General features: G+C 53.0%; 1 protein-coding gene across 1 annotated transcript; it reads left to right on the top strand.

Moving 5' to 3' along the window:
* Positions 1–1,051: 1,051 nt before the first annotated feature.
* On the top strand, positions 1,052–23,277 carry NMUR1 (neuromedin U receptor 1). The gene is made up of 3 exons (XM_030803637.1): positions 1,052–1,078; positions 18,653–19,547; positions 22,361–23,277. Exons 1-3 carry the CDS (start codon positions 1,058–1,060, stop codon positions 22,741–22,743), a joined length of 1,299 nt encoding a protein of 432 aa, XP_030659497.1. The 5' UTR covers positions 1,052–1,057; the 3' UTR covers positions 22,744–23,277.
* Positions 23,278–24,841: the final 1,564 nt, after the last annotated feature.

The following is a 24,841-nucleotide window of genomic DNA, read 5'->3' as shown; positions in this document are numbered from 1 at the left end:
TCCACCCAGCAACTGGGTTTGGAGCTGGGCCCTTCAGGGGCTTGCCGAGGAGGAGCAAAACCAGGACACCAGAGCCTGGGCTGATGGTTGAATTCATCTGGTCTAGATATCAGCTGTTTCAGATCGAGTCACTTCATTTGGTAGCTGTACCCATTTCATTTGGTTCTCTCGTGGGCATTCATTTAAAACATCACTTTCAGCCGGTTGCGGTGGCACACACCTGTAATCCCAGCACTTTGGGAGGCCAAGGCGGGCGGATCACTTGAGGTCAGGAGTTTGAGACCAGCCTGGCCAACATGGTGAAACCGTGTCTCTACTAAAATATGAAAAATTAGCTGGGCATGGTGGCACGTGCCTGTAATCCCAGCTACTCGGGAGGCTGAGGCAGAATTGCTTGAACCCAGGAGGCAGAGATTGCAGTGACCCGAGATCGCGCCGCTGCACTCCAGCCTGGAAGACAGCGAGATTCGGTCTCAAGAAAATAAAAATGAAAAACAATCACTTTCGAGCCAGACTTCTGGCCCCTTGGCCTTCCATGACCCCCTGGCCTGACCAAGCAGTGCCCCTGGTGTGTCTCCCATCTCTACCTCCAGCTAAGCTGGGTATTTATGTTTTCCATCTAGGAAACAAGTGGGATAAATACCAAGCCTATGAATGTTAGAAATTTCCAACTTAAATTCATTGCCGAGATTTAGAGGGCTTACTTTTGGCCCCCAATTTCCACTCTGGTGGGTTTAATCTCAGCCCTTGAGGGCTCTCTCCCTCCAGGTCATTCCAGTGCCAAGGCCAGGGTGGGTGGGCAGCAGGTCCCCAGTCAATAACCCACACCATGGCTGCAAGACTCTCTTTGGCTTTTTTATTTTTATTTATTTTTTTTGAGACAGAGTTTCACTTTTGTCGCCCAGGCTGGAGTGCAATGGCGTGATCTCGGCTCACTGCAACCTCTGCCTCCCGGGTTCAAGCGATTCTTCTGCCTCAGCCTCCTGAGTAACTGGGATTACAGGCGTGTGCCACTGTGTCAGGAATTGGTGGGTTCTTGGTCTCACTGACTTCAAGAATGAAGCCGCGGACCCTCGTGGTGAGTGTTACAGCTCTTAAGGTAGCGCATCTGGAGTTGTTCGTTCCTTCTGATGTTCGGATGTGTTCGGAGTTTCTTCCTTCTGGTGGGTTCGTGGTCTCGCTGGCTCAGGAGTGAAGCCACAGACCTTCGCGGTGAGTGTTATAGCTCATAAAAGCAATGTGGACCCAAAGAGCGAAAAAACAAAGCTTCCACAGTGTGGAAGGGGACCCAAGTGGGCTGCCGCTGGTGGCTGGGGCAGCCTGCTTTTATTCTCTTATCTGGCCCTACCCACTTCCTGCTGATTGGTAGAGCCGAGTGGTCTGTTCTGACAGGGCGCTGATTGGTGCGTTTACCATCCCTGAGCTAGACATAAAAGTTCTCTATGTCCCCATCAGATCAGTTAGATACAGAGTATCAACACAAAGGTTCTCCAAGGCCCCACCAGAGCAACTAGACACAGAGTGTTGATTGGTGCATTCACAGACCCTGAGCTAGACACAGGGTGCTGACTGGTGTGTCTGCAAACCTTGAGCTAGCTACAGAGTGCCGATTGGTGTATTTACAATCCTTGAGCTAGACATAAAGGTTCTCCAAGGCCCCACCACAGCAGCTAGATACAGAGTGTCGATTGGTGCATTCACAGACCCTGAGCTAGACACAGGGTGCTGATTGGTGTATTTACAATCCCTGAGCTAGACATAAAGGTTCTCCACATCTCCACCAGACTCAGGAGCCCAGCTGGCTTCACCCAGTGGATCCTGCACCGGGGCTGCAGGTGGAGCTGCCTGCCAGTCCTGTGCTGTGCGCTCGCACTCCTCAGCCCTTGGGTGGTCGATGGGACTGGGTGCCGTGGAGCAGGGGGTGGTGCTCGTCGGGGAGGCTCGGGCCGCACAGGAGCCCATGGAGGGGGTGGGAGGCTGAGGCATGGCGGGCTGCAGGTCCCGAGCCCTGCCCCGTGGGAAGGCAGCCAAGGCCTGGTGAGAAATTGAGCGCAGCGCCGGTGGGCTGGCACTGCTGGGGGACCCAGTACACCCTCTGCAGCCGCTGGCCCGGGTGCTAAGCCCCTCATTGCCCGGGGCCGGCAGGGCTTGCTGGCTGCTCTGAGTGAGGGGCCTGCCAAGTCCACGCCCACCCGGAACTCCAGCTGGCCCACAAGTGCCACGCTCAGCCCCGGTTCCTGCTCGCGCCTCTCTCTCTCCACACCTCCCTGCAAGCTGAGGGAGCCAGCTCCCACCTTGGCCAGCCCAGAAAGGGGCTCCCACAGTGCAGCGGTGGGCTGAAGGGCTCCTCAAGTGCCGCCAAAGTGGGAGCCCAGGCAGAGGAAGCGCCGAGAGCAAGCGAGGGCTGTGAGGACTGCCAGCACACTGTCACCTCTCACCACCACGCCTGGCTAATTTTTGTATTATTATTACTTTTTGAGACAGAGTTTTTCTCCTTGTTGCCCAGTCTAGAGTGCAGTGGCACGATCTCAGCTCATTGCAACCTCTGCCTCCCGGGTTCAAGCAATTCTCCTGTCTCAGCCTCCCGAGTAGCTGGGATTACAGGCGCCCGCCACCATACCTGGCTAATTTTTGTATTTTTAGTAGAGACAGGGTTTCACCCTGTTGGCCAGGCTGGTCTCAAACTCCTGACCTCACGATCCGCCCGCCTCGGCCTCCCAAAGTGTTGGGATTATAGGCATGAGCCACCACACCCAGCCTTTTATTTATTTATTTATTTATTTATTTATTTATTTATTTATTTATTTTGAGACAGTATCTCACTCTGTTACCCAGGCTGGCAGGCTGGAGTACAGTGGCAGATCTCTGCTCACAGAAGCCTTGACCTCCCAGGCTCAAGCAATTCTCCCACCTTACCCTCCCAAGTAGCTGGGACTACAGGTGCACAACACCATGCTCAGCTAATTTTTGTACTTTCTGTAGGTTTTGCCGTGTTGCCCAGGCTAGTCTTGAACTCCTGACCTTAAGTGAGCGGCCTACCTCATCCTCCCAAAGTGTTGGGATTGGAGGCAAGAGCCACTGCGCCCGGCCTCTCTTTGCCTTTCTGCCAGATTCTTGAAGGCCAGCTGCTCCCCACAGCTTGGAGCTGCCCTTGGGCCTCAGGACTCCTTTGACACGGCCCTGGGTCCTCTTCCTGGATGTCTCAGGGCAACAGCATCCCTCTCTTGGTCTCGCTTCATGTCCAGGAGCAGGACCCAGGAAACAGGCCCCCTGCCCTCTGACTCTCGCTGCCCCTTACCTCCCCGCTGCCCATCTTTCCCTCCTGTCCTCTAACTGGGGGGAGAGGACCTTGTCCCCCGCTTCCAGTCAGACACTCTGTCCTCCTTTCCTTCTACTTGCTCAGTAAACCCTCCAAGTTCTCCTGAGACCTTCAGCTTTAAGAAAACAAAAGCCAGAAGGACCTTCAGGGAGAAAGAGGCCCTGCAGAGTGGGTGGCCTGGGGTGGCGTGAGAGGGCAGAGGCGGAGACAGCTGGGAGGCTGAATCAATGGGATCTACTGTCTGTGGATGGTGAGGAGAGGAAGACGTCAAAGCCGAGCCAGAGAGGCCAGGAGGTCCAAACTGGAGACGTGAAGAAGCTGTCCTCTTCATGGGGAAAGCGAAAGCCGCGGCCTCGCCCGTGGGCGTGTCCAGAAGACCATGGAAAGGACAGGGGTGGGAAGAAGCAGGGCCGGGGAAGAGCTGAGCCTGGATGCTGGGCCTGGAGGGAGGGCAGGGGCAGCGTTGGTAAGGATCACCCTGGGGAATGAGAATGGAGTCTGCAGAGGCAGGGCAGAGGGCCAGGCCTCAGCATGAAGACTGCTTTATTTAGGGGATGGAGGCAGAGGAGCGGGAGAAAGGGCTGGGAAGGCTTATAAATAGTGGACAGGGACCAGCTTGGCCCACAGCCCCACGCGGGCAGTGGGTGGGAAAAGGAGTCGAGGTGTCAGTGCGCCTCCAGTGAGCCATGTGTGCAGTCGGTGCTGGGCATGGGTGTGTTGGCTCAGTATGAGGGCTGAGTTATGTGCTGGCCGAGTAAACAGACAAAGGAAGGAAATGTGTGAGTCCGGTCAGGCTGCTGTAACAAAGTGCCACAGACTGGGGGGCTCAAAACATAGCAATGAATTTTCTCACAGTTCTGGAGGCGTGAAGTCCAAGATCAAGGTGTCAGCCGGACTGGCTTCTTTGGAAGCCTCTCTCTGGCTTGTAGATGGCCACCTTCTCGCCTCTTCACATGGACTTCCCTCTGTGAGTGTCTGTGTCCTGATCTTGTTTTTTTTTTTTTTTTTTTTGAGACGGAGTCTTGCTCTTGTCACCCAGGCTGTAGTGCAATGATGTGATCTCTGCTCACTGCAACCTCTGCCTCCCAGTCTCAAGCAATTCTTCTGCCTCAGCCTCTTGAGTAGCTGGGACTACAAGTGCACGCCACCACGCCCAGCTAATTTTTGTATTTTTAGTAGAGATGGTGTTGTGCCATGTTGACCAGGCTGGTCTCAAACTCCTGACCTCAGGTGGTCTGTGCACCTCAGCCTCCCAAAGTGCTGGGACTACAGGCACGAGCCACCATGCCTGGTCCTGATCTTGTCTTCTTATAAGGACACCAGTCATATTGGATACAGCCCGCTCCCATGACCTCATTTAACTCTACCTCTTCAAAGATCCCATGTCCAAATACAGTCATACTAATTGAGGGTTAGGACTTCAGCTTATGAATTTTGGGAGGACAAGTCTGCCCATAACGAGGAGCATCTACATATTGTCAGGGAGACAAAATATACACACTTAAGTAATGGACAAGATAGTGTACAGTTATTTGCTAAACTGTGTGCTATAAACAAATGAGAAAATAAGACAGTATATGAGAAATTACTACACATGGAGACACTGAAGAAAATATAGTTCAATAATGCTCTGAACACTCAACCAGCTTTAAATAAGAGCAGAAAATCCCCGGGTGCTGGGAATACAAAGGGAACATAAAATGAGAGAGTTAGTGGGAGGAGAAGTTGAAATGGTTCAGGGAGTTTTGGAGCCAGATGTTGGCCTTCAATGCTTTGGGCAGGGGTTTTGAAATTACAAAGTGGGCCAAGAAATTAGCATAACTGGCACAGCTCGGGAGCTTGAGAGAGGCAAATGCAAAGCCTCTCTGTAGGATTGTTTCTACAATTTAGGAATGAGAGACTCCCATGGAAAGCATCCCCCACTGAGTTGAGCTCACAAGGGGTCAAAAATTAGAAAAGCAACAGTCAGAAGGAAGTAGGAAGAATAGCCTCCCAAGGAATAGAATTAATAGAAAAATCTAAAATGTACTCTAATGCAAAGTGTTTAAAGTGTTCACAGGAAAAAAAAAGAGTTATAAACCATAAGGTAAGGACTGAATAAAATGAAAAAAGGATAGGCAGATTTGAAAAATAATTAAACAAAAGTTATAGCTATAAAAATACAATTACAGAACAGGAAAAAACATCATTGGATGAGTTAAACAGTATTTTAGACACAGCCAAAGAAAGAATTAGTGAATTAGAAAACAAAGCTGAAGAAATTTTCCAGAATGCAACACAATAAGGTAAAGAAATGGAGTTGGGAGGAGAGAATGAAATGATGCAGTAGCCATTAAACAAGAGTTCCAGAGGAAGAGAATAACAGAATGAGAGAGAGTTCATACTTGAGGAGCTAGAAATGGCCAAACCTGTGCTAAATAATTTCAATAAGTGTTACATAATTAAAACAAGAAAAGAAAAAGACCAATTTCACTTTAATGCAACCACTTATAATAGAAGACCCATATAGTGCTTGCTACATGCCGGGCATTGTTTTAAGCACTTTACATATATTAACTTGTTTTCTAGAAAATAATACTTCAGGGCTGGGCATAGTAGTTCACACCTGTAATCCCAGGGCTTTGGGAGTCTGAGGCAGGAAGATTGCTTGAGGCCAGGAGTTTGAGATCAGCCTAGGTAACATAGTGAGTCCCTGTCTCTACAAAATTTTTTTTTTTTTTTTTTTTTTTTTTTTTAATTAGCCAGGCATGGTAGTACTTGCCTGTGGTCCTAGCCACTCGGAGGCTGAGGCGGGAACCCAGGAGCTTGAGGCTGCAGTGAGCTATGATCATGCCACTGCACTCTAGCCTGGGTGACAGAGAGCAAAACCTTGTCTCTAAAAAAGGTTTTTAAAATAAAAAAAGAAGATAATACCACAAAAGATGAGAGGAGATTGGCATTAAAATATTCTAAGTTCATTATATTATTTGAGAAAAATATGGAGATTTTAATATGTTTAAATATCGGTTCCTACTGTATCAAGAGGAATAAATATTGAACTCAACTTGATTTCTTTTTTTTTTTTGAGATGGAGTTTCACTCTTGTTGCCCAGGCTGGGGAGCAATGGTGTGATCTTGGCTCACTGCAACCTCCATCTTCCAGGTTCAAGTGATTTTCCTGCCTCAGCCTCCCCAGTATCTGGGATCACAGACGTGAGCCACCACACCCGGGTAATTTTGTATTTTTAGTGGAGATGCAGTTTCACTATGTCAGCCAGGCTGGTCTCGAACTCCTGACCTCAGGTGATCCACCTGCCTTGGCCTCCCAAAGTGCTGGGATTACAGGCGTGAGCCACCGCTCCTGGCCAGCTTGATTTCTTTCATTTCTTTTTCTTTTTTTTTTAGATGGAGTTTTGCTCTTGTTGCCCAGGCTGGCATGCAATGGTGTGATCTCAGCTCACCGCAACCTCTGGCTCCTGGGTTCAAGCAATTCTCCTGCCTCAGCCTCCTGAGTAACTGGGATTACAGGCATTTACCATCATGCCCAGCTAATTCTGTATTTTTAGTAGACGTGGGGTTTCTCCATGTTGTTCAGGCTGGTCTTGAACTCCTGATCTCAAGTGATACGCCCGCCTCGGTCTCTCAAAGTTGTGGGATTACAAGCGTGAGCCACCACGCCCAGCCCCAGCCTGATTTCTTTCTTTTTTTTTTTTTTTTTTTTTGAGACGGAGTCTCGCTCTTTCGGCCAAGCCAGACTGCAGTGGCACTATCTCGGCTCACTGCAAGCTCTGCCTCCTGGGTTCATGCCATTCTCCTGCCTCAGCCTCCTGAGTAGCTGGGACTACAGGCGCCCGCCACCGCGCCCAGCTAACTTTTTGTATTTTTAGTAGAGACAGGGTTTCACCATGTTAGCCAGGATGGTCTTGATCTCCTGACCTCGTGATCCGCCTGCCTCGGCCTCCCAAAGTGCTGGAATTACAGGTGTGAGCCACCGCGCCTGGCCTTTTTTTTTTTTTCTTGTGAGATGGAGTTTCACTCCTGTTGCCCAGGCTGGAGTGCAATGGCACGATCTTGGCTCACCGCACCTTCCGCCTCCCAGGTTCAAGCGATTCTCCTGCCTCAGCTTCTGGAGTAGCTGGGATTACAGGTGTCCGCCACCATGCTTGGCAAATTTTTGTATTTTTAGTAGAGACGAGGTTTTACCATGTTGGCCAGGCTAGTCTTGAACTCCTGACCTCAGTTGATCCACCTGCCTTGGCCTCCCAAAGTGCTAGGATTACAGGCATGAGCCACTGTGCCCAGCCTCTCTCTCTCTCCATTTTTTTTTTTTTTTTTTTTTTTTTTTTTAGAGACATGGTCTCCCTCTGTTGCCCAGGCTGGAGTACAGCGGCTATTCACAGGTATGATCTAGCTTACTACAGCCCAGAACTCCTAGGCTCAAGCAATCCTCCAAGCAACTGTGTGTGTCTCTCTTAAGCCGTTTCCTCCTAAGTCCCACTCTACAACCTCTGAATGGCCTCCTCTAGTTGGGAAATGTAGTCATTTAGCTGAGACATGCAGTGTAAATGGTCATTTGGAAAAACAAACAGTCTGGGATCTGTCAGTCAGGAAATAGGGAGAGAGGAAACGACATTGGGTGGGCAGCCTGCAGCCTCTGCCACAGGTCCCAGCCCAAATCTCCTCTCATCTCTCACAGTCCAGGCTCCACTGAGCAGCCACAGTGATTGTTTAATTTTAAGGCAATACATGTACATGGTTAAAAAAATCTAGCAGTGTAGCTGATATGATGGTAAAATGCATCTCCTTTTCACCCCATTCCCCACCCTCCCACCCCAGAAACAATCTCGTAAATTTTCTACATGAGGATGAGACCACGTCCCTTCCATGAGTCTCCGAGTCGGCCCCTGGGCCCTGCCTTCCTGTCTGCCTTTAGCTCAGGCCACTGGCCCCCTGGTTCCTCGTGATGGGTTCGTGGCTTCCCGGGGGTTCCTGGCAATGCTGCCTAGTGGCCTTTCCCCTTGTGTCCTCTCTTCCTGGAACACTCCCCCTCAGTTCTTCAGAGCTCTGTAAAACTGCAGTCCAACCTGGCTCACTTCAGTTCCACCTCGTTCAGTGGCGAGGTTTTCTCCTCGGGCCCCAGCCTGTATGTGTCCGAGTCTGCCTCCCTCCAGTCAGGAGCTTAAAACTCTCGGACAGCTCCATGCCAATGCCATCAAGCACTAAGGGACACAATGGGGCCAGCCTAGGGCACTGTGGGAAAATGGGGAGGGACCCTGACCCAAACGTGAGTGAACTTAGGAGCTGAGGAGCCATTCACTCATTCAAGATACATCAGGTGCTACCTCCTGTGGGCCTGGTACTGGGGAGACACAAGAGAGTAAGTTGGGCCTGTTCTCCTAGAACTTATAGACCAGAGGGGGAAGACAGAGAATAAATAGGAAAATAAGCAAACAGAAAAAGATCGTTTCACATTGTCATTCCTCTGCCTTTCAGCTCTGCCATTCTTAGGGTGTGATGTCTTGCCTCCAGATCACTTTAGGGTCCATGATAACTGCTGGACCTCCAGCCATCACATCTGTATTCCAGAAAGGAAGTAGGAGATGGATGCTCATCTCTCCTACTGTTGTAGGAGAACAGTCTCATCTCATTCTCTTGTGTTTGTTGTTCCAAAACGACATACACAGGAGATGTTATAGAAGGTTTGGGGGCAAGATGTCAGGACATGTGGTCAGAGCCCTAATGGATGAGAAGGTGCTGGGCAAAGAGCCAGGGAAAGGGAATCTCAGTAGGGCAAACAGCACATGCAAAGGCCCTGAGGTGTCAGAGAGTGGCCTGGTAGGGGCACAAGAAAGGAGAAGGGGAGTAGAGGTGGGCAGGGCTGGGCCACAGGCTGTGTTGGGCACTGGGTTTATTCTGAGGGTCCTCAGGAGGATTTTCAGCAGACAGTGGCGTGATCTGGTCTGATTTACGGGAGAGCTGGACTTTGCAAGTCCTTTAAGTGGTTTCTGTAATTTTCCATTTGTAGTGTGGACTTGGGATAGCTTTGTGGGGATTATTTTTGGTTCTCTGGCCATTTTGGTCAAACCAACAGCAGAATGCATTTTCCAAGCATGGATCAGCAGGGCAAGTTTCAGCAAATGCCCCCCCTGCTCCTCCGTGACCTCCGGGACCATCTCTCCTGGAGACACCCACACCCTCCGAATGGTGGACTCCATGCTCTTGGCACACAGACACCCAGCACCTCACATGCCTGCCTTCCATGAAGGGTAGATGTATCCCTGTGGGCTCTGCAGAGAGACAGAACCAACAGGACATGCACACATGCATGTGCATGTATACATATGTGTATATCTACATATATTATTTATTTCAAGGTGTTGGCTCATGTGATTGTGGGGGCTGGCAGGCTGGAGTCTCAGGCAGGAGTTGATGCTGCAGCCTTTTTTTTTTTTTTTTTGAGATGGAGTCTCACTCTGTTGTCCAGGCTGAAGTGCAGAGGTGTGATCTCAGCTCACTGTAACCTCTGCCTTCCAGGTTCAAGCAATTCTGACACCTCAGCCTCCTGAGCAGCTGGGATTACAGGCATGCACTACCACGCCCAGCTAATGTTTGTATTTTTAGTAGAGACAGATTCTCACTATGTTGCCCAGGCTGGTCTCAAACTCCTGAGCTCAAGTGATCCGTCCACCTCGGCCTCCCGAAGTACTGGGATTACAGGTGTGAGCCACTGCGCCTGGCCAGTGCTGCAGTCTTGAGGCAGAATTTTTTCTCTGGGAAGACCCTCAGTTTTTGCTCTTCAAACCTTCAACTGATTGGATGAGGCCCACCCACATTTTTGCAAGTCATCTTCTTTACTTAAAGCCAACTCATTATAACACCTACTCTCTACCCACAAAATTTAAAAATTAATAAATAGGCCAGGTGTGGTGGCTTGCACCTGTAATCCAAGCACTTTGAGAGGCTGAGGTGGGCAGATCGCTTGAGCTCAGGAGTTTGGACCAACCTGGGCAACATGGTGAGACCCTGTCTCTACCAAAGAAGATACAAAAATTAGCTGCTCATGGTGGGATGTGCCTGTAGTTCCAGCTCCTCGGGAGGCTAAGGTGGGAGGATTGCTTGAGCCCAGGAGGTCAAGTTTGCAGTGAGCCATGATTGTGCTGCTGCACTCCATCCTGAGTGACAGAGTGACAGCCTGTCTCAAAATAAATAAATAAATAAATAAATAAAGTAATTAAATGCAAAAAGAAAGTCAACTCATGGTAGATGGTAATTACATCTACAAAATACCTTCACAGCAGCACCTAGATTAGTGTTTGAATTAATAACTGGGTACTGGCGGCCACAGCGGCTCATGCCTGTAATCTCAGCATTTTGGGAGGCCAAGGCAGGCAGATCACTTGAGTTCAGGGGTTCGAGACCAACCTGGCCAACATGGTGAAACCCCCATCTCTACTAAAAAAATAAAAATCAGCTGGGTGCGATGGCTCACGCCTGTAATCCCAGCACTTTGGGCGGCTGAGGCGGGCAGATCATGAGGTCAGGAGATCGAGACCATCCTGACTAACACGGTGAAACCCCATCTCTACTAAAAATACAAAAAAAAAAAAATTAGCTGGGCGTGGTGGCGGGCACCTGTAGTCCCAGCTACTCGGGAGGCTGAGGCAGGAGAACGGCATGAACCTGGGAGGCAGAGCTTGCAGTGAGCCAAGATCACGCCACTGCACTCCAGCCTGGGCGACAGAGCAAAACTCTGTCTCAAAAAAATAAAAATAAAAAATAAATTAAAAATTAAAAAAATAAAAATTAACTGGATGTAGTGGTGTGCACCTGTAGCCCCAGCTACTTGGGAGGCTGAGGCAGGAGAATTGCTCAAAGCTGGGAGGTGGAGGTTGCAGTGAGCCAAGATTGTGCCATTGCACGCTAGCCTGGGCAACAAAGTGAGACTCCGTTTCAAAACAACAACAACAAAAACAAACAAACAAAAACTGGGTACTAGTTACTAGCTTGGCCTAGCCAAATTGGCACGTAAAACTAACATCTCAGTAAAATATGTAAAACATAAAATCAAAATCCTTATTCTGTGATCAACTCATGCAATCTTTGAGCCAGCCTGAGGCTCTCTGGTATTGTGGCTCTGAGCAACCCCGTATGAGAGTGTCAATTAACATTGACCAACTGTCTTCGGGTTGAAGATGAGGGCGTTTGACAGAGGCTGAACAGGACTGAATTTGTGAAAGAATAAAATTCCGGGCATTCATTTCCCAATCTCGGCCTGGAGGCCAGTGGCGGAGGCCGTGTTCAGCCCATAGCTCTCCTCTCTGCCTTTTGACTCTTGGCCTATGCTTAGAGTGGCGGTCAGTGAGTTCACAGCCAAAATGACAGGGGCCTCGCTGGGCAGAGGACGCCTCACTGCACTGGTCCCTGTGCCTCCTTTCCCCTTGTTATGGGCTGAGCTACATCACCCCCAAATTCCTGTGTTGAAGTCTTAACCTTCAGTACCCTGGAATATGACTGTATTTGGAGATAGGGCCTGAAAAGAGGTAATTACGGTAAAATAAGTTTACAGGGGTGGGCCTTAGTGCAATATGGCTCATGTCCTTATGAGAAGAGGAGATTAGGACACAGATAGACCCTAAGAAGACCTGGGAGAGAGAAGATGGTCGCCTGCAAGCCAAGGAGAGAGGCCTCTGGAGAAACCAAATCTGCCGATATCTTGATCTTGGACTTCAGCCTCTAGAACTAGGAGACGATAAATGTCTGTTGTTTATCCACCCAGCCTGTGGTATTTTGTTGTGGCAGCCCTGGCAAATGAATACACCTCTTCTCTGAGGGGCCAGAAGGGTGCTCCTGGTTCCCTAATTTCGAGACTTGGCTGTGCAGTCTTTGCCTTCTCTTAATCGGAGAATTGAAGATCACAGTCAAGCAGTTTGACCCTTCCCACAGACTCTGCTGAACTCTGCCCCACACCCTTCCGTAAACTCATTTGTCTCAGTCTTGGTGGTTTGTGTGGTCAGAAACAGCCCAGCCGCAGGAAGAGGCAAAATAAGCTTCAGGGGAAGTGAACGCGTCCCACACAGCTTGCCTCTGGGGTAAGGGGCAGTGACAGGGCCTGACTGTTTAACGGTCCCTGCCACTGTTCCCAGGCCTGAAAATGTGTGTCAGCCTGTGTGCAAATCACATCAGGTGGATGCCTGATGGCTGAGGACAGCTCTGTGGCTGTTCTTGACTTTGCTCCATGCCTTGGGCAGTCAGCCAGGGGGACAGCACTCCTGGCCAGTTTCCCCACAGACAGGGTTCAGGGTCAGCTCTATCCTAAGGGGTGCCTTGACTTTCAGCCCAACAAGGGGGATTGCTGTGGCTTGGGTTTCTTCAAAAAGAAGACCTGGAGGCATGAACTTGATGAAGTCATTTATTTGATACGTAAGCCCAGAAAGCATGGTGAGGGGGTGGAGGAAGGGAGATAACGAAGAGAAGAAAGAAAATGAAATGTGCATTCTGGCTGGGCCCGGTGGCTCACACCTGTAATCTCTGCACTTTGGGAGGCCAAGGTGGGCGGATCACGAGGTCAGGAGACCGAGACCACCCTGGCTAACACAGTGGAACCCCGTCTCTACTAAAAATACAAAAAAAAAACAAACAAAAAAAAACATAGCAGTGGCCGGGAGTGGTGGCTCACGCCTGTAATCCCAGCACTTTGGGAGGCCGAGGCGGGCAGATCACGAGGTCAGGAGATCGAGACCATCCTGGCTAACATGGTAAAACCCCGTCTCTACTAAAAATACAAAAAATTAGCCGGGCGTGGTGGCACGCACCTGTAATCTCAGCTACTTGGGAGGTTGAGGCAGGAGAATTGCTTGAACCAGGGAGGTGGAGGTTGCAGTGAGCTGAGATCACACCATTGCATTCCAGCCTGGGCAACAAGAGTGAAATTCTGTCTTAGGAAAAAAAAATAAGTTAAAAGGGAAAAGAAAACAAAACTACTAAATCAAACACAGCAAGCTGCTGCAGACTAACACTTTCCTGAGTCCTGATGCTGCTCGCCTGCTGCAGGGGGAGAAACTTTTGTTCTGAAACCTCCCTCTGATCATGACTATGAGCATTTACAAATGGGAAGACCCCAAGAGGAGCTTCTGTAACACACCAAGTGTGGTTTGTTAGCTGGGAAGGCTGGTGGACTTGAGGGTGGCCTTTATTGCTTGGAGGAGGAGGTGCCAGGAGCACCCTGTGGGCACACAGTAAGATCTGGCCCCAGTCCAGGGTGGCATGAGGGACACACAGGCCCTAGACATGAGAGACCCAGGGTTTTTCTGGCCTTCTCACTGTGTGACTTGAACATGTCCTCCCTTTGGCCACAAGCGGAGGTTGGGGCCTGGTACACAGGCTGAGCCCCAGGGAGGAGGTGACGGGCTCCCTGTGCCCAGCACCCTGCCTGAAGCCTGTGGGCTGGCTGTCTCTGGGAGATCTCAGGAACAGGCCTCACAGCCCTCAGGGGGCAAGGGGCTAGACAGTCCCCAGTGGCCCCCTCTAGGAGCAGGAGAGGCAGGGGCAATGCTCCCCGGAGGTCTCCTCCGCTGCTGGTCCCCACCTGGTTGCAGGGCCCCAGCTGCCTGCACTGTGGCTGGGCTCCCTGCAAGCCGTGTGCTCCTTTCCACTGGGAATCAGCTCTCCTGCCCAGGGTGCTGGGGACCTTGCCCTTCCAAACCCTGCTAAGGACAGCTCCCACCCCAGCCCTGCCTCCCAGCAGCTTTCTGGTATCTTCCAGAGAATTCCAGGCTCTTCAACCCTGCACTGAGTGCTTAAACCCACATTATCCCTCTTAATCCTCATGGCATCCCTGAAGGACAGGGGCTATGTTTGTGTTTTACAGGCAAGGAAGCTGACGCCTGAAGCACAAAGTGGTTTTATCTGAGGCCACGCTGGCAGAATGCAGATTCTCGCTCTGGCCTTGCAGCCTCCAAAGCCTGTACTCACCGTGTTCCCTGCTGGCTTGACCATCTCTCCCACCAGTTTCTGTGAGCAGACCAGGGCTGACGGCTCAGGGAGCATGGGTGGATGATCACACACAAGCCACGTGGCTCCCTGAGGTGCAATCCCAGCCCCCAAATTGGGAACCCCATCACCTGAGGGGCCCAGACCTTCCTCCTCTCTCTCCTGGCCATGGCCAGGCTGGGAACCCGCACAGCAGAGCTGGGTGGGGAGCTCTCTGACCTTGGGAGGTGCCCAGATGGGTACAGCAACTCTCCCTTGCTTCGGATATTTACTGTTCTTGTTCTCCATGTTTGCCCGATGAAGTCTAGTGACGGGGGGTCCTGGGTGGTCCCCATTGCCCAGGCTGCAGAACAGTGCCTCCCTCCCGTCCAGAGCTACAGTGTCCCCAAGCTCATCTCATCCTCCTTGCCTCCCCTCTGTAGGTAGTAAAGTGGGGTGGGGTTGGGGCGTTTCTGGGGGAACCATGGGCTTGCCAGGAGCTGCTGGTCAGCCCAAGGCTGAGAAGGTTCTGGTTTAAGCCTGGCCTGGGTTTAAGCAGCCCCTCTTGGCTCTCAGGGAATCAGCAGGATGAGGAGGGGATACGGAGCTCCTCGCATGCCTCTGGCCCCATGAGTCCTGCACACGCCTGGGACCTGGGTGGTATCTCTGCAGCTCCTGGAGGTCCCGGTGGCCCTCCCTGAGTGCATTTGCTGTTGTGCAGAGTTGGGTCCTTGGCCCCCTTGTCTGGGCAGACGCCCACCAGCCAAGCTTAGGAGATGGATGTGTACACCCAGAAAACCAGGGGATGCCACCTCGGGACGGAGCAGGAGCAGCAGGATGTCATACGTTTCTGATGGGACACTACTGTGGTGGCCTTGAGCTCAGGCCCAGAGGCCAGGGCCCCTGGGGCCCTCTGCACAGTGCAGAAGTGAGGGCCATAGCCATTGTGGCCACTGAGCCTCTCCTTTTTGGGGGCTGCTCTTTAGCCTTTGATGGCTGCTAATGCTGTGTGAATGATGCAGCCGGCTGCAGGAATTCCTGACTGGCAAGAGCCATTCTGCCTCTGCAAGGCTGGGTGGGTCCTTCCCCATCCCCTCCAGGGCTGTGTGAACCAAAGGGTCCACAGGGACTTTCGGACTGCTCAGAGTCTGTGCAGAGTGGTATGTGTGTGTGCGTGTGTGTGGTGTGGTATGTGCAGAGTGATGTGTGCATGCATGTGTGTGTGTGTGTGTGTGTGTTCCAGTGAAGGGCTGGGGTCCAAATGCTCATCACTTGCTAAGAGCAGCCTGTGATGCCACAGTGGGCTCTGCTGCTGAGTGATGTCATCCCTCCTTGCCCGTCTGTTGTGTTGGCAGCCCCGTTATTGAGGATTTCTCCTGGACTAGCTCATCGGGGGCTGAGTAGTTAATTCCCAGGGCACCACAGAATCCTTTCTCCCAAGGCCCTGGGGACCACGTGTCCCTGCACTTCCCACAACCGTCCCCTGCCTGGGACTCTGTTTACATGTGGAGTTCCTGGGAAGGCTGGCCTGGTGCAGGCTCCTTGAGGGCCTAACTCCCAGCGCCAAGCCCAGACAGTGACTTATGGAATTGGGGGGCAGTGGGGAGGAGGAAGGTGCAGGAAAGCTGGGGGAAGGGGGAGCCTCCATTTGCCACTAAATGGTGACAATCCCACTCCACATTTCTTGAGTGCTGGCCATGTGCCAGCCCTTGTGCTGAATCTTGATGCTCAGTGTCTCATGTCACCCTCACAATAGTGGCGATGGTGGTTAGCCCATTCTACAGGAAGGGGAACTGAGGCACAGAGCTTGTGAGCTCACAGCGTCCTCTCGGGGTCCTGTGGCTTTGTAACCTCTCCTGGTGATCTGGGGCATGGGGCCCTCCAGAGGGCATTTGTCAAACATGAGGATTTCTGGGCCTTGCCCAGGCTAAGGAGACCAAACTCTGGGCAAAGGCCCTGGAACCAGCATTTTAGTCTGCGTGATATGTCATTTCTAGGGTCCCTAGAAGTTTCTGATGAAACAGCTTCCAGCTAAGGAGCTGATTGCAGGACTAGGGAGTGGGGGCAGGTGAGGCACTGGGATTTGCATGTGGGCAGTGTGGGGGAGCAGGAGGCTGTGGCTGGGCATTCTTAACCCTTCCCTGAATTTCCTCCATCCTTGTCTATACCCCCACCCTTGGTACAGTGATGGGGGCAGAACATTTGAACGGATAAGGCGGACAGTATTTGGGGCTGAGGACCATGGTGAGGAGAGGGTTGCCCAGGGAGGCAGGTGAGGAGTGGGGAGGTCCACCACCAGGCTAGACTTCGGTGTGCTCTTTTTCAGAAGGCAGTGGGGGGCCCCAAGGAAGGGTTTCGAGGGGCGATGGTCGTTGGTGGCTGTGGGAGGATGGACTGGAGGGAGAATAGGGGGCTTCTGCCCAGTCCTGCAGGGCCGAGCGCTTGGACTCAGGGACTGGAGGCCCTGAAGGGAGCAGCGGGTGAGAGGGGCTGCGCAGGTCGCAATCGTGGGCCTTGGGACGGAAGAAGAGGCCTGGAGCCTGGGAGGATGAACCCCACCGGGGCATGTCGACTTCAAGGGGCTGGTGGGCCGTCCCTGTCCTTGGAGGTGGGTCTGAATGTGGGACAGGAGGAGCTGGAGGCCGCAGGGACAACGTGACACGGCGTTATGCTAAACTCAGCACGCTGGAGGGCAGGAATCACATGTGAGCCCCAGGTCTCTCGGGCTCCTCCTCTGCGGCTTTCTGAGGCTCAGTTTTCTCATCTGTAAAACGCGTTGTTGCGAGGGTTCCGTGAGATAACGCTGCTTGTGGAGGCGTCGCCTCCGACAGCCGCGTCCTTCGCCGGTGCGGGAGGGGGCGCCGCCCAGGCTGCGGGGGCTGCACTGCCCCCTGGCGGCAATCCCGGCCGGACAGGGGTGGCGTCGGGGCGCGGGCTGGGGCCGTTGTCAGTCAGTCCACTGGCTCCCGCGCCGCGTCTGTGTCCGTCGCTCGAAGGGTGGAAGCCGGGATCTCGCGGGCCGCAGGCCGCATGGTAGGTGCGCAGGCGCCGGCATGGGCTAGGGCGCGGCGGCTGGGCCGGGGCTTGGTGCGGGCAGGGTCGTTCTAGGGCGGGAAGGGTCCGAGGGCTCCGTCGGGGCCCCTCCCCCGTCCCGGCCACTGGGGAGCCTCGCAACTTCTCGGGTCATTTGTGTCTTCCGGCCAGGGGCGCAGGGGGGCTGCGGGCTTGCGACCCTTCCTCGAGGACCAGGGTGCCTCCCTTGAACCCGGGCTGGCGCCCGCGCGTTCCCAACTGGTCCGCGAGGCTCCCGCGCTACTGTGCAGCGGGAGTGAGGGCGGGTGGGAGGAAGGGTGTGGGGCTCAATAGAGGAGAGGGAACCCCAGAACTGGCAGTGCCAAGGGCGTCAAATATGGAGACTCTGAACAGTTCAGGTGACAGAAAACAGAAAAAAGAATCAACTTGTGGATCAAGCATTTGTAGTGTTCAGCCTTGGCACTGCCTCACTTGACTGTCATAGTGACTGGGTGCCCAGAGCAAGGGGGTGATCCCCATGCCCTTCCGTATGCCAGGCAGGCCCTGTGTTAATGCCTTTCATGGATTAAACTCCCTGGATCCTCTTAACAGGGAAACAACCTCAGAGAGGTTACCTCGCTAAAGGTCACACAGCCTGGAACTGGGGAGGCTGGATTCGAATCCAGGCAATTGCTTCCTGAGCTCTTGCTCTTGAAGACCCTGCAATACCAGGCATTGTGCCCATTTTACAGATGCCCAAACGAGTGCCTCATCTAGCATCATTGCTTGAAAGAGGAGACACCCAAGATCTGTCATTTACTCAAAGGTTCCAATAGATCATGAAATTTAAAATCAAAACCCCACGTGTTTTTTTTTTAATGTAGATTTTTACTTTTTTTTATTTTTTATTTTTTTTATTTTTTTGAGACAGAGTCTTTCTCTGTTGCCTAGGCTGGAGTCCAGTGGCACAATCTCAGCTCACTGCAACCTCTGTCTCCTGGGTTCAAACAATTCTCCCGCCTCAGCCTCCCAAGTAGCTGGAATTACAGGCGTGTGCTACCATGCCCGACTACTTTTTGTATTGTTAGTTGAGACAGGGTTTCACCATATTGGCCAGGCTGGTCTTGAACTCCTGATCTCAAGTGATCCGCCTGCCTCGACCTCCCAAAGTGTTGGGATTACAGGTGTGAGCCTCTGCACCAAGCTTATTTTTACATCTCTGACTGACTTGTGGATGGAAGAGTTTTTTCTTTCTCAGTGGTGCCTAAAATAATGGTCATCTTAGCGCTAATGTCACCTTTGGCTTGATGAGTTAGGACACAGCCAGCATTCCCTGAATGACCTTTCTGGGCATCTCTCCCCTCTGTTCCACAGACTCCTCTCTGCCTCAATTGCTCTGTCCTCCCTGGAGACCTGTATGCAGGGGGTGCAAGGAGCCCCATGGCTTGCAATGGCAGTGCGGCCAGGGGGCACTTTGACCCTGAGGACTTGAACCTCACTGACGAGGCACTGAGACTCAAGTACCTGGGGCCCCAGCAGACAGAGCTGTTCATGCCCATCTGCGCCACGTACCTGCTGATCTTCGTGGTGGGTACTGTGGGCAATGGGCTGACCTGTCTGGTCATCCTGCGCCACAAGGCCATGCGCACACCCACCAACTACTACCTCTTCAGCCTGGCTGTGTCGGACCTGCTGGTGCTGCTGGTGGGCCTGCCCCTGGAGCTCTATGAGATGTGGCACAACTATCCCTTCCTGCTGGGCATTGGTGGCTGCTATTTCCGCACGCTGCTGTTCGAGATGGTCTGCCTGGCCTCAGTGCTCAACGTCACTGCCCTGAGCGTGGAACGCTATGTGGCCGTGGTGCACCCGCTCCAGGCCAGGTCCATGGTGACGTGGGCCCACATGCGCCGAGTGCTTGGGGCCGTCTGGGGTCTTGCCATGCTCTGCTCTCTGCCCAACACCAGCCTGCACGGCATCCGGCAGCTGCACGTACCCTGCCGGGGCCCAGTGCCGGACTCAGCTGTTTGCACACTGGTCCGCCCACGGGCCCTCTACAACCTGGTAGTGCAGACCACTGCGCTGCTCTTCTTCTGCCTGCCCATGGCCATCATGAGCGTGCTCTACCTGCTCATTGGGCTGCGACTGCGGCGGGAGAGGCTGCTGCTCATGCAGGAGGCCAAGGGCAGGGGCTCTGCAGCAGCCAGGTCCAGATACACCTGCAGGCTCCAGCAGCGCGATCGGGGCCGGAGACAAGTGACCAAGATGCTGTGTAAGTGTCATGGCTGGGAAGAGGGGCTGAGCCAGGCATTGGGTATGAGGTTGGGGCTCCTGGGGCCTGGGAGAAGGGGCTGAGTATCTGGGTTTATGGGGGAAGAGGAACTCCTCTAGTCTCGTGTGTGTGTGTGTGTGTGTGTGTGTGTGTGTGTGTGTCTGAGTTGCACTCCTGTGTACTCTTTTAGATTACTCTACTAGAATCTTACACCAAAAATACCTGTTAATGGCTAATGGTAAGATTGTATAATTTGTGGAGTCCAGTGCAACATGAAAATTCAGGGTCCCTTTTTCAAAAATGAGTAAGAATGTCAAGACAGCAACAACAGAACATTAAACCAAGCCCAGGGCCCCGCTAAGCTTGGGGACCTGGCTCTGGAACCAAAACACAGAAAAGGCAGGGAATGTAGTTGGGCTCCAGGATGACAGAAAATGGGATCTGGACCCTCCAGGTCTCAGGTCTCTCCTCTTCTTGATTCTTTTTTTTTTTTTTTTTTTTTGAGACAGGGTCTTGCTCTGTCACTCAGGCTGGAGAACAGTGGTGTGACCACGGCTCACTGCAGCCTCAACCTCCCAGGCTCAAGCGATCCTCCTACCTCACTCAGCCTCCTAAGTAGCTGGGGCTACAGGCACGTGCCACCATGCCCAGCTAAGTTTTTCATTTTTGTAGAGACGAGGTCTCACTATGTTGCCAGAGCGGATCTTGAACTCCTGGTCTCAAGTGATCCTCCCACCTCAGCCTCCCAAAGTGCTGGGATTACAGGCATAAGCCATTGCACCCGGCTGTTTTTTGGTTATTAACGTGTCTTGGCCTTATTCTTCTTGGCAGCAGCCTGCGAGGCATGGCCATCGGCACGCCGTCTTCTTTCCTGAGGAACTGCTGTCTTTCCTTAGACATGAGTGAAAAATCCCAAGAAGGCTTCTGATGGGCGGGGCCTAGGTCATGCCCCACCTCCTGAGCCAGAGTGGCAGGATGCCGAGGTACACAGCCCCCAGTGGAACTACACAGTGGGATCTGGGGGAGCAAAGCCCCCAGAGAAGGGGAGGAGGGTGTTGGAGAGGCCAGGTGCTGAATTTCCCCCATGCCATGTCTGCGGTTCCCTGGGAACCACAGGAGTGACCATTTGTCTAAAGAGCCCCATCCCCGGGCATGTCTGTGAAGGCCGGGCTCAAGGCACAGGGGATCAGGCCAAGGTACTGGGATGAGGCTCTGGATTTCTGTGGCCTGAACCTGGCTCTTCTTCAAAAGCTGTGGCCCTGGGGAAGCAAGACAAACTGATACTAAGCTGATCAAAGATCCGCCCCATCCACCTATCTGCATCCCAGCTCAGCCCCACCTCAGCAGAGCCTGAATCAGGCCAGTGGGATGAGCCAGGTCAGCAGAGGGCCACTGAGACTTTGGACAGAACCAGCTAACTGGGGGCCGCCCCATCCCCAGAGTGACTCGCTCCTCTCGCCCCTCAGGCACTGTCCCAGAGCCCAGTCTCTTGTGCAGCTCCTGAGATGGGGCTGACCCCAGAGCTGTGTGCATGCCTTCCAGCTCCGCACTGTGAAGCCTGTGCTCGGGACCAGCTGCCTGCTGCTGCCCTGCCTCCTGCCTACTACCCCGTCCCCTCCTTGAAACCATGGGTGGGCAGAGTCTGCAGTAGGTGCTCGGCTGGGGTGGCTCACCCCTGGAAGGTGGGCTTCCTGCTTGCTGGCCTTCTCTCTTCTCTCCCTCCCTCCCTCCCTTGTCCACTTTCCGATGGCCCTCTGTGCACCAGGCCAGGTGCCAGGGAGGTTATGAGCAATGTCCTTTTAGAAATCTGGGATTATGAGGAAAACCATGCTGGGGTATGATGGGGAAGACACTGCCCAGGAAAGCTAGTGAGTTGCAGCAGCAAACCCAAGAAACAAGAAACAAAAATCATGGCTGGCCCTGTGGCAGAGACCCAGGGAAGGGCATAGTTGGGTAAGAACAAGGCAGGAGGGATTTGGGGAGAAAGAGTGAAGGTTTGGCCAAACTCTCCTACCTTTTGTTAGGGAGGGTGTGGGCAAGGGCCTGGCAAGTAAGCGGGGGGGGCAGGTTAGTGCAGGGCAAGACATTCGGATGGGCCTTGGGGAGCTGGGGGCTGGAGCTGAAAAGGCCAGGGGCCAAGGCAGGCAGTGTGTGTGTGTGTGCATGCATGTGTGGGTGTGCATGCATCTGTGTGTGTGCATGCATGTGTGGGTGTGCATGCATCTGTGGGTGTGCATGCGTGGGTGTGCATGCATCTGTGTGTGTGCATGCGTGGGTGTGCATGCATCTGTGTGTGTGCATGCATGTGTGTGTGTGTGTGTGTGTGTCTCACTTTCCCTGGCCCCATGACCTCTGGTCTGCTGCTCTCTGAGCACGTGCCCCATTCTTCTTTTCTGTACTTATGCATCAGCAAGCATGGCCCCCAAGTGGGCATCCAGAGTGGCCCTAGCCCCACAGCTTGTATCACCCCAGTAGTTCAGCAGCCACAGCTAAGCGTCACCCAATTTCATATTCCAGGGTGAGAGAATCTGATTGAGTCGGCTGGGCTCAGGTGTCCACACCTGGTCCAGTTGGCTGTGGCCAGAGGCAGGGATATGCCCCATTGCCCACAGTCAGTGACCGTGGTGAGGGCAGCCTCTCTGAGAGAGGCATGGCCAGAACAGGCAAATTTCCAGAAACTTCCACCTGGGTGATAGGTGAGGGTGGCCTGTGGGATAGGAGAGGATGTGAAAATGGATGACCCAAGCTGAAGCCCGGGAAGGCAGCTGAGGGGGCTGCGGCGGGCACTTGGCCTCCCTTCTCTGTCCCTGCAGTTGTCCTGGTTGTGGTGTTTGGCATCTGCTGGGCCCCATTCCATGCCGATCGCGTCATGTGGAGTGTCGTGTCACAGTGGACAGAGGGCCTGCGCCTGGCCTTCCAGCACGTGCACATCATCTCTGGCATCTTCTTCTACCTCGGCTCGGCGGCCAACCCCGTGCTCTACAGCCTCATGTCCAGCCGCTTCCGAGAGACCTTCCAGGAGGCCCTGTGCCTCGGGGCTCGCTGCCACCGCCTCAGACCCCGCCACAGCTCCCACAGCCTCAGCAGGGTGACCACAGGCAGCACCCTGTGTGACGTGGGCTCCCTAGGCAGCAGGGTCCACCCCCTGGCTGGGAACGATGGCCCAGAGGGGCAGCAAGAGACTGATCCATCCTGAGTGGAGCCTCAAAGTGGCTTCACCTGGAGGGGCCAGAGGGTCACCTGGAGCTGGGGAGACACATCTGCCTTCCTCTGCAGGGATGCCTTCACGTACTGTCCCTAGTTCAGCCTAGAAATTCTGACCAGCACCTCAGTTTCCTTCAGAGGGAAACAGCAGGAGGAAGGATCCCTGACTGCTGAGGACTCACACTGACCAGACGCCACACCATGTGCTTCTTATCCCTCCACTGCCACTCCCCCAGTTCAAGTCCTTCCCCTGCAGATATATCACAGTTAGTTGGGGCTCAGCAGTCCTCCCTCTGGGGACTCCCTGCCACCACTGCCAGTTTCTGAAACGGTCCCACTGGGTCCTTGCTGTCCTTCCCAGTTCCTGTTTGGTTCTGGCAGGGGCCCAGGGATCCAGGGGACCTGGTTCCAATCTCAGCCCTGCTGTCACCACCTTGTCATGCGCCATCAAGCATATCAGTCTACCTTTCTTTTTTTTTTTGAGACGGAGTCTCACTCTGTCGCCCAGGCTGGAGTGCAGTGGCACAATCTCGGCTCACTGCAAGCTCCGCCTCCCGGGTTCACGCCATTCTCCTGCCTCAGCCTCTCCGAGTAGCTGGGACTACAGGCGCCCGCCACCACGCCCGGCTAATTTTTTTATATTTTTAGCAGAGATGGGGTTTCACCGTGTTAGCCAGGATGGTCTCGATCTCCTGACCTCGTGATCCGCCCGCCTCGGCCTCCCAAAGTGCTGGGATTACAGGCGTGAGCCACCGCGCCCGGCCGGTTCTGCCGAACTTAATGCAGTGAGAAGAGGGACAGGGACAAGTAGTCCTTGAAACTGAGACCCATTCTGAATCCCTGCAGGCCAAGTCATTGCTCAGCCAGGACTCAGTTCATGGAGGAAACTTGTCCTGCTGCAGTCCCTGAGTCTTGTCCTCCTGAGAGGAAGCCCTGGCTTCCATGGCTGGGAGCTGGAGAATGACCTGCGGTCGGTCTGTCTGGGTTCTCCCTGCAGATAGCTTCCTAGCTCATGCTCATAGCTCATGCTCCCTGCCGAGAAAGTGGAGGACATGGTACAGGGTTGCAGATAATGTTTAGTTTTAAAAATTCAATTATAAAAATAATACATGCTCATGATAGAAAATTTGGAAAGTGCAAATAAGCAAAAATGAAAACAATTTTTAAAATGTAAAACCTCTTTTGCCAGGGAATGGGGGAAAGGGGAAGTGAGGAGTTCTTTAATGGGTGCAGAATTTCAGTTTTGCAAAATGAAAAAGTTCTGGAGTATATTCACATTGTGCAACAATGTGAATATACTTAACAATACTGAACTATACACTGAAATGGTTAAGATGGTACATTTTATGTTATGTGTATTTTACCACAATTTTTATAAAAAGAGGATTAAATCTAAAGGAAAGAAAAAATTAAAACCACCCATAACTTTACTCTGAAGCAGTAACAGTGGCATGTTTCCTCCTAACGATGTTTCATATGGTGGTTTTATTTTATATACACAATACACATACACAATTTTGTATCTGGCCTTTTGTCCGGTGGATGTTCTATCCAAGCTCACGCTTGCACTCATTTGACTCATGGGATCCACTCTGATGGGCCTTGGCCAGCCCTGGGGAAGCAGGACTTGCACAAACCATCTGGGTGAATTCCCAGATGCTGGCCAGGAAGGCCTGGATGCCCCCTGCCTACTAAATCCCTGGCTCGGGGGAGGAAGAGCCGTCCTGCCTGTCAGTCTTGCCCAGTGGACAAGTTCTGGGAGAAGCACAGCGGCTCCTGGACAGAGAGCAATAGAGGCTGGGGATGGGGAGCGGGGACACTGAGGACAATGGGAGAAAATGGGAGAAGTGGGGACCTCGTGGAGGCCAGAGAGTGGATGAGGGAGCTGAGGGGAGGCTGGTTGACGGAGGTGGTTTCCTCAGTAGGGGGTCCTGAGCCTGCCCTGATTGAATGCACACAGTCAAGCCCTGAGTGGGGACAGCTCCTAAGAAGTGGGCCTTGGGGGAGGGTGGGGGATACGGGAGGGGAGTGACTGCAGGGACAGGGAGATTCTGCAGAGAAAGGAGCCTGTGAAAAGCTGTGCAGAGCCG

The sequence above is a fragment of the Nomascus leucogenys genome, chromosome 22a (assembly GCF_006542625.1).
Source record: "Nomascus leucogenys isolate Asia chromosome 22a, Asia_NLE_v1, whole genome shotgun sequence".
Lineage (NCBI taxonomy): Eukaryota > Metazoa > Chordata > Mammalia > Primates > Hylobatidae > Nomascus > Nomascus leucogenys.
Note: the sequence above shows the minus strand (reverse complement) of the source record. Positions and strands in the feature narration are given on the sequence as shown.

Bases quoted from the DNA above. Each gene is read 5' to 3' on its own strand.
- NMUR1 (XM_030803637.1), top strand. From the start codon at position 1,058: ATGAAGCCGCGGACCCTCGTG. The intron at 1,079-18,652 runs GTGAGTGTTACA...TCTGTTCCACAG, and splicing joins TGAAGCCGCGGACCCTCGTG to ACTCCTCTCTGCCTCAATTG. The intron at 19,548-22,360 runs GTAAGTGTCATG...CTGTCCCTGCAG, and splicing joins ACAAGTGACCAAGATGCTGT to TTGTCCTGGTTGTGGTGTTT.